The following is a 12,805-nucleotide window of genomic DNA, read 5'->3' as shown; positions in this document are numbered from 1 at the left end:
TGCTGGACTGAGAGAATCCTCCTAAAGCTTAATTCTCAAGCTGGAGCTCCTTGGGTAGACACAAAGTGAGGACATTTAGAGGAGCAGCAGGACGAGCCGTCTTTTGCAGGGTTGAGCCTCTATGTGCAGAATCATCTTACGGCTGGCGCCGCAGCAGCTGTTTAGTATTTTGCCCGTGTACTAGATTAACCTGCGCTGGAAAATGCCTCGACTCCAGCACCACCGTCCAGCTTGCCCTATAATGCACACCTGCCAGTAGTATTTATTCTGGTTCATCGCTTGCAATGTTACAACAGAACAAGAGAATTTAAACTCATCTAGGCTCCCTGAGAAATGGAAACAATAAAACCACCCTACCTATTGAGCTAGACATAATCTCAGCTCCCCGGTCCTCTAGCAAAACACTACTGTACAGACTAAAACGGGACAGCCTGTACAGTCCTCCTCCCCAGGGGGTGCTTGGGTTTATGAGCGTTGTGTTTGGTATAGGGCTCTGAGCAAGCATGTATCAGGACAGGAAACCAAGACAAATTATCTGGGCTCTTGCCAATGGCCTCCGAAGCCAAGGCACCTGCTGGCTGGTTCACAGGGCTCTGTGAGTGGAGCAAAGGCCAAGGTGAGTGGATTCACTTGGTTCATAAATATCAGAAGGGCAAGCAGATCAATCGGCCCAGTTTTCTGAAGCTTACAAAGTGATCAAGTCCTCTGACCCAGGCCTGTTTAGGTATGGGAGGTGTTAACAAGGAGGTTGCTGATTAGCGTGCTTAGCCGGGATGAGTGTCCACTGCTCAGCCCCTGGTTTATGGAGAGGTCATGACAGCTAGGAGGCATTCTAGGCTTGTGTGTTTGAGGTAACAGAAGAGCTCTCCTGGTGTGGTGACCTCCCAGGCCTTTCTCCTACTGGAGGTGTGCTGTGGGTGGATTCAGCACAGATCGACAGTCTGCAGCAACAGTTTTGCCCTTCCATTTCTCCTCACTTGGGGAAGGAGGAAGAAGAAGTGAAAGGAAAAAGTAAATAAAACAAACTTACTCAATACTTTCTGGGGTTCCGGTAAGTACACAGGGCCTCTCTGGAATCCCAGAACTCTCTATAAGAAGAATCAAGAAGATGAGGTGTGTTGGTGGGCATCAGGCAGCCGTGTGCCTTCGCCTCTGTGTGTAGACTGTCTCTCTGGGGCTGGTTCCTACACCACCCCCACAGAAGCACAGTCTCCCAAAAAGACCAGTTTGCTTTGCTGGGGGACAGAACTTTAGTTCTCAACATAAAGACTGAGTCCCACAAGGGAGCCAGGAGGACACAGCAGAGCTCTGTGAGTTGGTCCTAATTACCAAGACCCACTCACTCTGACTGCCCAGAGGCTCCTTAGCATCCCAGTCACTCCATCATGTTTCCTCACTCTGTGCAGGGCAGCTCCATAGTCACCAGCCTGCAGACTGCTGAGGTGTACTGTTAAGGACTTCATAAACACGTCGGGATTACAGCATGTATTGTATCCATAGCCCAAGAAATCGGCAGCAGAGACATGCTACTGGTCCCTGGGCCATTTGACATGAGAGAAAAACTCTTTGTCTCCAACACCCTAAAAACTCCTTTCTTGAACCACTGAAAGAGGAACTAGTGTTTGGCTAGCCTATGTGTGTGAGGCTGTTTTCAGTCCCTGGCACTGTAAAAACAAACAAACAAATCCTCAAGACAAGTATCTAGTAGCCATTACTGCTTCCAAGACACTGAAGTGAGTACCGTGTAAGTGACAGGAATGTCCCCAGACCCTTCTTCCCAAATGGAAAGAGGACACACGCAGATGGCATGATAAAACTACGACCAAAATAAACTCTTCTTCACTCAGTATCTTTCAACGTCAAATGGTCAAAACTCAAAGAATGTCTGAGTCCAGAAAGGTATCTGACTCTGCTCAGCCAGGAGCCCTGCTGTCCTACCCACAAAGTGGAAGGAAGGTCTTGTACAGGGAAGCTGTGTGCAGGCCCCACTACGCCTGGCATCACATTCTGGTGCAGAAAACATAGGTCTCAGCCCAGCCGGCAGGTGTTAGGAAGAGGCCACACTGGCCACAGAGTTGAGTGCTGCCCTAGAAGGCAGGTGTGTGAACCTCGACTCCAGGCTGGCTTTTGCTTTGGTGCTCAGGTGGGGTCCAACTCCAGAAGTGCAAACAGACAGCAACCACACATACTTACCCTAGCTTCTAACCAAAAGCAAAGATACAGATTGTGGAAAATGCTACATAACACTGATTTCTACTAAACCAAGTATGAGAAAAGTAGCCTTACCTGAGGCAATCTGGATTTTGCACCCAGATTCTGCTTGAATTCGTGAAATCTGCTCACCTCCCCTGCCAATAACTGCAATGAAATGAGCAGGGTCAGACCATGCCTCCTCCTTTCCACACTCTAGCTTAACTAACTCAGCAAACATTCACTCTCGCTCACAGCTCACTCTAAGCCGTCCTCTGGGGAGCCCGTGTCAGCCCACAGACACCACAGCAACAGAAGCTGCATGGGACACACAGCAGGTAACTACTTCAGCTGCGTCAAGAATAGCTAGGGTGGCCAGATGCCCTGCCGTTCAGACGCAGCTACTGCAATGCCTGCAGCACTGCCCCAGCATGCTACCACAGGTGACACGCTCATAAGAGAATAGAACAGACAAGAATTAAAAGGTAAACAGAACAGACAAGAGTTAAGCACAAAGCAATTCAGATACTTACTAAATCCAACCATTTTATCAGGCACCTTGAATTCTTCTGTTATTACTGCCCTAAAAACAAAGAAAGTTTTTAGAAAAAGACAAAGAGTTCAAACTGCTGCAGTCACCTTAGATCACCAAGATGAAAGCTTAAACCAATCATGCTCATCTGGCCTTCCCAAGCACCCAGAGAATGTCATCTTGAGAATGTCTCTGGTCAAGCATTCTTTGGGAATCCCAAAGCCTCCCATCCCTGGCCAAAGAAGACAACGTCTTCCCTAGCTGCCTGTTCTACAGATGGCTGTGCTAATGGCAGAGGCTAAGGGATGGGGCAACAAGCCCGGGACAGTTAAAGATCTGCTGGGGTACAGAAAGGGCTTCAAGCCATTTGTTAAGGTATGAGCTCTAGCTAAAAATAGAGTCAACATTTTTGATTTCCTGATCTCTGTTTCCTGGCCTCCCTCCAATATATCTATGTCTTTTAAGGTACTATGTGTCCAAGAAGACCAGCACCCCACAGAGACTAATCAGTGTTGGCCAGGACAGCACAATCGCCCCCCTCGTGCTTTGAGAGACTTTGCTAAATACTACCCTGTCCATCAGGTGCCTTCAAAAGACAAAAAAGACTCCATCAGCTCTCTCAAACAAACTTTGAAATGTAGCATGCAGTGTATTGTGGACAATATCCAATTGCCCAGCACCACGGAAAGCAATTAAATCTAAACATTTACCTTAGGGGGTGCTAAATACAAGTAGTTTTAAAAAAAAAGAAAAGAAAAAGAAAGAATGAACTTTTAAAAAGGCACACATTTTTAAGTCTCTGTCACACGGCTGGATCCTTCCCCACCACGGGAAGGATGGAATACAGTCCATGTCAGGGACTGCAGCACTCACAAGAAATGCAGCGGCATAAATAGCTCTGCCGCCAGGACAGGAGCTGTCCTCAGCCTGCGCACAGGGACCTTTCCCCACTCCTCTCCCCATCTGGAGCAATACAAGCATTCACCCAATTCTAACAGAGCCCATACCTGGCACCTGCCAGCCCTGAAGGCCAGTAACCTCTGGCAGAGGCCAGTCCTGCCAGGATGTGCTTCAGCACAGCCGTCAGGGGCTCAGCATTCTGTGCAGGAGGCCGAGAGCTGGGTGATGTCAGGACTTGTCAGCCCCAGGTAGGGTGACCGACTACATACCATGTAGCATGCTTGCTGACAGTCCTAAGCTCATCCTCAGCAGTGACAACAAAACCAGCCCCGAGACCCCTAAACAACAATAACCACCACCGCAGGGCTGGGCACTCATAAGTGACACTGGCTATCAACCGTAATCTCTAGCTCACCTCCAACCCTCCACTATGTACCTCTGGCTGGCCAGGGGCTTCCTTCCTACGCAGACCAGGCTAGCCTTGGACTCACACAAGTGCAAAGACAAAGTCAAATGACACCACACCCAGCCCAAAAGCTCTATTCTGATGGCAAGGCACAGACTGGTCTAAGGCACTAAGAAGCACCCTGGAAAAGTAACATGCTAATTACAGCCTAACAGGAAATGTTTATCAGCATTTCATACTGACAACCTCACCTAAGTGATTTTAACTCATTAAACAAATGAAACAATGAAACAAGAAAATCAGGCTAAACCTTCCTCTTAACTGTTGGTGATGTTAACAGACCCACAACATTTTGTGTATAACAGGGAGGGCAGAGCTGTGTCACTTGCAGTGCAGATTAAGGACACTAACTGACAGTTAAGAGTCTGCAGAAAGAAGCACCACAGTCCCTTTCCCTCTTCGCATGGGTGATGCTATGACCAGATACTCTTATCTTACAGATGGGCCCTTTTAAAGTCTAGGGTCTTTGTATCTAAATCCTCAACTTAATGGAAGGTTATGGGGGAAAAGAGAGGCTGAGAAGAAACTAGGCTCGTAGCCAAGATTCTCCCAACAAATCCTCAACCCCAGGCACACCCTGCTTTCCCAAGCCCTAGACACTGTTCACCCAAGAACCGCATTCTTCTCCTGTGAAGAGCTGAAGAGCTGAGGCACTGTGAGATTCACAGAACCAGCAGGACAATGCAGTCCCTCCTTTCAAATTTAATCTACAGTAGAAGAGAGCAACTCCTCCATTGTGAAAGTCTCTGGAGGCTCAACAGGGGCTGGTTTAGTGCCTGGGATCAGTCTGTTCCTCTGGCTACACTGTTCTGGAGAGAGCTGGCAGAAACCATGGGTCTTAAGAAAATCTAGCCCTTGGCTTCCCACACTTCCAACCTCTGACTTGCTAACACTCCAGTGCAGATGGTGGATCAATAAACAATTAGAAATGATCAATAAATAATAAAACATAACCCACTGCTTACCTTTGATGTACCAAGGCCCCTAACTGGTTACCTACTGTGGCAAAGAGAAAGAGAAAGAAAAATCAAAGCATTAGCACGGATAAGCTAACTCCATCCTTCCCCGCACTCTTACTGTTCAGGGGGTGGGAGGGAGGCAAAAGAAAGCAAACAGTAATTTAGGCTCAGTGGCTGAAATGAATGCGTTATGTGATATGAAACAGGAGGGGACATCTTGCCCGACAGTCTCTAACCCAGTGTCCAGCTGAACGAAGGATAAGAAATTGATCTGTATGTCCACATGCTGAGAGCCCTACAAGGGAAGCCTGTCTGTCTAAATCTTGCCCTCTCTCTCCTGCTTGGCATCCGAACCCAATGCAGAAACTTGGGTCCTTCCTGCTCTTTTAAAACCAAATGAGCAGATTTAGCTCCGTGGAAGCACTGTTGAGGACTGCTCCAAAGCAGCTGTAGTTGCTAAGAAGATGCACACATGTCCCTGTTCTGCCATCCCTCATCCCACCCAGGGAAGGCCAGGCTCCGCCCTCCTGCGGCAGCTTCTCTAGCCCATTTCAGAGAGTTGAGTGGCATAGCCTTTCACTATTAGGACAGACGCGTAATCACATTTCCAGAGTGGCTCTGTCAGGTTCCCTGGTCTAGTTTCTCTCTCTCAGATATTGATGTGCCCCTCCTTTACCAGCCAGCAGACATGGTTCTGTGCTCTTTCTCTTCTGGAAAATGCAGTCCAAGAAATATAGTCAGCAGACAAAGGGAGACCATGAACCCAAACAGATAGTAAGGAACTGAATGGACCTTTCAAGATGCTAAAAGAGCATTCAAAAGTATGTCTCTGGGGAAAACGGGAAAGTGCCAATCACACCAATGTCTGAAAAAGTGAAGGTTTAAGAGCTGCTGCTTCCTGTCCAGTGGAGGACTATAAAGAGACAAAGGAAAGCAAACCAGACCCTGACACTCTGAAAGGAGAGAATGCAGAGAAACAAAGCAGCAAAAAGTAAACTACCGAGTTCACTGATCCAGGAAAGAAGAAAACCACATTCCATCTGGATCAATAGCAAGATGATGGTCTGCAGCCAAAGCACAGACACTGCTCACCTCAGGGATAGAGAGGTGTTTTTAATTGACTTAGAACAAGTGCTGGATTCCCATTCACATGAAACCTGGACACTCTCCCGATTGGGAAAGAGATCCCTATCATAGGCTTTGCCCAAGGAACTGTTCACTATCAAGGCAGGGGACAAAACAACACGCCAAAGAAAAGAGCAGGGGCAGGGGCTTGTGGGGCTACGCAGTTGTTCTACTCCTGTGATTCCAGCCCGCAAAGGCTGAGCCAGCCTCAGTTACATATACACAGATTCCAAGGGCAGCCTGGGCTATAATGAGCCCTGCCTTAAAAGTTTATGTCAGGGGGTTGGGGATTTAGCTCAGTGGTAGAGCGCTTGCCTAGGAAGCACAAGGCCCTGGGTTCGGTCCTCAGCTCCGAAAAAACAAAAAAACAAAACAAAACAAACAAAAAAAAAAGTTTATGTCGGAATCCCTCTACTAGAAGGTGAAGAGTTTACTGAATACACAAGGTGTTTAACCTGCAAGTGAGTACGGTTCTCAGTGAGGGCTACATGGCAGACTGCAGGGACTCTGTCCCTGGCTCAGAGACACCATAGGTTGGTGATCTTCAGTATGACAGAGAAGCCAAAGGAACATAGCAAAGGGCAACTTGGCAACAAAGAGCCTGTGAGACTCCAGGGCTTCTGTTTAAACAGCATTCAATGACAGTCTGTGCTCACAACTGAAATTCCTTTTTGTTGCCAAGGTACATGTCATGGGCCTTGCACTTGGTCGCATTCTGACTGCCTGCCTGACATGTGGAGACATTTACAAACACCAGAACCAAACCTGCACACACCATTCCCCAGATATACAGCCTTCAAGGGCCATGGCACCAAAGGAGAAGACCAGATTCCACCAAGTAAGTGCTCAGTCTCAGGGAAGCTGAGATACCCAAATACCACCCCCCCCCCCCCGCCACACACACAAGTGTGACACAGAAGTACACCTGTGTGGTTCCATGCATCTATCTTATTGGGTGCCTAAAAACGAAACCAGCAGTACTGTACATGCAACTGACATGTTCTGTTCAGGTCTCCTCTGCCTTCTTGGGGGAGAGGATCACACTAAGGAGGCAAGTAGGACATTGCCAGCTCACTTTCTGAGTTCTCTTAGCTCAATTCCAACATACTGGCAACCCAGGCAATTCTCACTGACCCTGAACACCACACACTGGAAACTGTCTGGGATGCTGAGGGGAAATCAGCTTCTCAGACATGAGGTAGCTGACAATATAACAAGCTCTTTCTGAGGAAAGCAACACCCTGCTAGTTTCAGCAATAATCTTAAAAATAATAAAGTATGGTGCCGAGCATACTCTTGTTTTTTCTTTCTGCAGAGAAATGCTATCAAAGTATCACTAGACAATAAACCTAACTTTATAACAAGCAATATCTTTATAATCATCTGCCCTTCCCCAACACCAAGCTTGGGAAAGATTCAAGAGTGCAGCCCCACCAGGAAGAAAAATGGCAGGACTTATGCTCAGCAAACTAAAACCGATTTCCTCCTCAGTTTTTGCTCTGACTGTGTGCAAGAGCACCTTTATGAGCAGTGGGCTCTCCATGGAGGTTCAGAAGATGACCTGAGGTCACGACTAGAGTGTATAGATGTATACTCCAGGCTAATAGGCCTTCGTGCTCCTGGGGATGCTGGATGGTTCTGGGGACCAGACTTCAGGTTCTCCTGCTCTCACAGCAGGGGCTTTACCCATGGAGCTGGTCCTCCTCTTCAGGTTCTCAGCATTCCTCCCTGTGACCTCCCTTGGCTTCTTCTGGTTATAAGCAGCTCTTTATAGAGACTACTTTATAACCAGTCTCAGCTAAGGTCAGCGATACCCAGTCGGTTAAAGGAACACGGGCTTCCTGAGATCCTCACAGCCAACTCCAGTTCCAGGTCACAGAGCACTCCTTTGCTGAACCCAGCTGAAAGGTCTTAGGCAAGTAATCTGTTCCTAATTTTGCCAATTACTTTGTTTGCTTGTTTGTCTTATATTTTTGAGAGAAGGTCTCTCTATAGCTGGCTGCCCTGGAACTCACTGTGCAAACCAGGCAGATCTTGAACTCACAGAGATCTGTCTGCCTGTCTCCCTAGTGTTGGTATTAAAGGTGTGTGCCGCCATGCCTGGCCTCCAATTACTTATTTTTGAGAACTAAGAGAAGGAAGGTGAAGACAGGAGAATTGAGGGTTCCAGGCCTGCCTGGTGTATTTGGTGACACTCTCAACAAAAACAGAATAGGCACTTGCTTCATAGCTCCTCATTACTAAGCCTGCCTTCTTTCCTGAATCCTAACTCAAGAAGTGTAGGTTGTGCCCAGCCCCCAATCCCTTCTTTGGATCCTGACCGAATCCTGCACATGCTTGTCCTGACCCTCAGTTTCTCTCTCATTCTTCTTCCAAAGATGCCCTCACACACCCATACACTGCTTGCCAACTGCCATGAACATGTGAGTGTTTTCTGAATCCTAACTAAAAAGGCACAGTGCTTTCTTCCACTTCCAAATCTTCCTCCTAGCAGCTGTGAGAGTTACAATCTACATGCCCTGGAGTTTTGCTCAGACTGGACTGGAATATACTGGTCTGCAATCTTCAAACAAAAACACAAGCGAAAATGAGTTAGGATTATGTGAGCTAGCCCATCACTTTGGAGGTAAAGAGAGAATCAGGAGTTTGAAGCTATCATCAAAAGGTGCAAATTCAAGTTTGTTTCAGTGTCACTCCTGCTTGCTCATGAGCAGAAAAGACCACCACCAGTAGCAGCAGGAGCAGCAACATGAGACACTGCTCCTGCCACCCCTGCGTTCCCATTACCAGGGAGATGCCGTCATTAGCAGTCTTCCAGGGCACAGCACAGGACACTGCATACTCATCCACATGGGCTCTACTATTGATCCTGGCACCTTCAGATCATTATTTAGAAGGTACTGAGGATGGAACCTAGACTCTCCTGCACACTAGGCCAGTGTATGACCACTGAGCTGCACCCCCATCCTGTGATAGCAATTGTTACTCCTCATCCATCACATTGGACCATTTGGATGCCTAAGAGTCCTGGGGAAACTAACTCAACTGCAGGGTCGAGGGTGAATAAAAACCTGCACCCCTTTCCCAGTGCACCCTTAAAGCCTGATCCAAGAAACAACAGAGAAACCGAGTGAGCAGCAGGGGCCTGGGACCACCACCACAGCACCTTCTTCCCACTGAAGTCTCTGGTCCCATGATAAACATAGGGGCCCAGCTTTCTTAAGCAGCAACGTGCTGCACAGTGAAGGCTCACACTGTGTGTTTCAATGTGTATACTAACTAGTTGTAACGGACTCAGGATGTAACTTACTCATGAGTGATATTTTTAAAAGTAAAAGTACTTCTTTTCTGTTTTTGGGGCAGTGCTAGGGATTGAGCCAGGGCCTCAGGCTAGCTCTACTGCTGAGCTACAGTCTCAGCCCTTAGAAACGTCCTGACATGACCCTCAGAGACAATCTCACAGAGGCATCGTTAACCACAACCCATCCATCTCCCAATGCTAAGAAGGGGTGAGGTCTGTTTCTAGAAGGAAGCTTCTCGACCTAACACAGACAGGAGAGCACCAGCTGAGCTGGAGGACTAGTTAGGCAGAGCAGAGACAGAGGTTGACAGCCAGGTCAGGAGGATCTGGACCTTTCTGGGGGCTTAAGCGAGAACCCTAATAAACTAGACAGCTCCAGGATGTACAAAGGCCTGACAGGAAAGGCACTGGAGTTAAGAGTAGGGATTTCAGAATTGACAGAATGTCAAAGATGTATTCCCAACGATGGAGAGCACGTGGGTAACAGCATTCAGAAGTGAAAGGTTTGAGAGTTTAGGACCACGGTTCAGTGAGATGGCTCAGTAGGTAAAAGAAGTACTTGCTATAAAGCCCAATGACTTGAATTTGATCTTTGAAACCCACAAATAAATGTTAAGAAGAATCTTCTGACCTTCATGCACAACCAGACACCTACACAACTACAATGAAGTGTGATGTGTGTGACTGCTGAAGCTACATGTGCCTGATTCCCACCTCTGCCTCAAAAAGACTGACTGTGGAGGGACTGAGGCAGGTCTGATGAGCTGAGCCTCCTGTAGGACCAAGCAGGCTGAAGAACCATCTCAGAAGCTGCACTGGCTGCTCTTCCAGAGGACCCAAGTTTAATTCCCAGCACCCACATGGCAGCTCATAGCTATCCGTAACTCTACTTCCAGGGGATCTGATATCCTTACACAGACATAAATACAAAACACCAATGTACACTGGAAAAAAAAAAAAAGCCGCCTTAGAGAGTGCGCACAAGTGCAACTCCCCAGAGTGTACTAACTTGTTTTCAGTATAAAACATTTCTCCTGACTGTCCTGCCCTACAATATGCTTAGTGTTCTCTCTTTCCCTCCCTCCTCCACCTCTTTTACTTGGGACACAGCTCCCCAGATCTAGCATGGAGACTTTACTCCCAGTGGTCAGGAGATGAGATGGGGCTGAGGCCAAGGATGGGTCCAATTTCCAGTGTACTTGCTTAGCTCAACAGAACACCCAAGTTCCATACCTAGAGATCAATGGAGGAGAAAAGTAATTTATAGAACAAAGGTTTATTTGAACAAGCTGTGATGCACAGTGCAGACCACCGAGGGCATAGCTGGTTGTTATGAGACAAGTGTGCAGAGGTAGACAGAAGGATGTAGTAGGGCGCTCCCTGGTACATTCTAAGAAAGCACGCTGTGAAGAGGAAGGGAAAGGGAACTAAGTACACATGTGGTCCGTCCTGTTCACCAGGCAGACACAGAAAGTGTGTTATCACAAAAAGATGTACCAAGGCAGACATGATAGTATATGGCTGTAACCCCGGTACTTAGGAAGTAGAGACAAAAAAATCAGGAATGAGTTTATCCTTAGTTATACAGCAATTTGGAGGCCAGCATATGCTATCCCCTCTCAGAAGAAAAGAAAACCAGGCCTGGTGGTAACAGCAATTTGGAGGCCAGCATATGCTATCCTCTCTCAGAAGAAAAGTAAACCAGGCATGGTGGTAACACTTGCCTTTAGTCCTAGCACTCAGGAAACAAAGGCAGGAGGATTTCTGTGGGATTCTAGGTCTATCTGTTATATAAAATGAGTTCCAAGACAGCCAGGTGTACACAGTGAGACCCCATCTCAAAAACCAAGCCAAACAAATAAAACAAAAGAAGTGAAATGCATGCCTCTTAACAAGGACTTAAGATTTTAATTGAGATTCTGGTCTTCCTTTGTGATTCTGAGTCACCCATATCTGCCTGCTACCTAGTGCTTTTTACTGATAAATTTAAAATGTTTACTCATTTCTCTCATACAAGAGAAAAACATCTTAAAAGTGCCAGAAGATTTCACTAGCGATTATTTAGGTATCCCCTATGCAAAAGTCACCATTGCCCTCTTTCCACACCTTAATTTCAGAGGCTGAACTGCTAGACAGAACTGGTAAGCTGTCATGATTATGGTTTCTGGGAACACTGGACTAGAGGGACGCCATCCATTAAGCAGCTCTGTGCTTAGAGCCAGACAATTCCATCTTATTTTATATCGACATCCCACAGGAACAAAGTGCAAAGCCCTGGGACGGGAAAGAGGTTTCTGAGTCCTCTTCACTTGGGCAGAACTGCCCTTAACACACTTACCCATCCCAGGTCTAAAAAAAAATCACTCACCAAAACAGGAGACCATAAGGTGCACTTAGCAGCAGCAATTTAATGGCTACTCAAGTTTGGATGACCTTGAGGTGGACTTTTGTGTGAGATCACAAAGTTTTTTGTTGTTTTTTTAAAATTTATTTTGTATGTATCTGTACATGCGTACACAAATGCATTGTGGAGTTCTCTATGGATTGACCTCAGGTCAAACAGGTGCTGAACCATCTCCACGGCTTATGAACTGTTTTGTAAACAGATGAGAAATTTTACTCTCCAAAGACTGTCATCGCTTATATTCAGAAATCCAATTATTCTTTAAAATAAATACATAAAATCAGCATCAATAAAATCTCAAGCCAGGTGTGATGGCTCAGGCCTTTAATCCCAGCACTGGGGAGCCTGAGGCAGGTGAATCTCTAAGTTTGAGGCCAGACTACTCTACGTAGTGAGTTCCAGGCTAGCCAGGGTTATATAGAAAAACCTTGTCTCAAAACAAAAAACATGCACTTGGGCTGGGAAGATGGCTCAGTGGTTAAGAGCACTGGCTGCTTTTGTAGAGCTCTGGGGTGCAACTCCTAGCATGTACATGGTGGCTCATAACGATCTAAAACTATAGTCATCTATAATATCCAGTGCCCTCTTCTGGTGTGCATATGTACATGAAGAGAAAACACCCGTGTGTGTGTGTGTGTGTGTGTGTGTGTGTGTATTTTAAAAACAAAACCAAACCAAAATCATGCACTCTTTTGAAAAGGAGATTACACAACAGAATGTTCTAAACCTTGGTGGGCTTAAGTGTGATTCCACTTAACAATACATCACTACCACAGAAGCATCTACACATAACTGGCTATGTACAAAGATCAATAAAAAAGCAAGCAGAGAAGACATTGTCTAACCCGCTGTATGCAAATCAGTATGTTACTGAACTTCTCCAATGCTCAGGGTGTTTTCCTCAGCAGAAAGGACAAAGCAAGTATCA

General features: G+C 46.6%; 1 protein-coding gene across 10 annotated transcripts in view; it reads right to left on the bottom strand.

Moving 5' to 3' along the window:
- The window catches only part of Fubp3 (far upstream element binding protein 3), a 49,067-nt gene that overhangs the window by 19,715 nt on the left and 16,547 nt on the right, over positions 1-12,805 (bottom strand). For 8 of the 10 annotated variants that reach the window (XR_010064654.1, XM_006233924.5, XM_063284067.1 and 5 more), the window contains 4 exon segments: positions 5,054-5,087; positions 2,724-2,773; positions 2,287-2,358; positions 1,031-1,088 (listed from right to left, as the gene is read on the bottom strand). Coding sequence is in view for 9 of the 10 variants with exons in the window: in XM_006233924.5 (XP_006233986.1) it covers positions 1,031-1,088; positions 2,287-2,358; positions 2,724-2,773; positions 5,054-5,087 (214 nt within the window). In the remaining variant the exon portion in view is untranslated. 10 annotated transcript variants of the gene reach the window in all.

Source organism: Rattus norvegicus, chromosome 3, assembly GCF_036323735.1.
Source record: "Rattus norvegicus strain BN/NHsdMcwi chromosome 3, GRCr8, whole genome shotgun sequence".
Taxonomy (NCBI): domain Eukaryota; kingdom Metazoa; phylum Chordata; class Mammalia; order Rodentia; family Muridae; genus Rattus; species Rattus norvegicus.
Note: the sequence above shows the minus strand (reverse complement) of the source record. Positions and strands in the feature narration are given on the sequence as shown.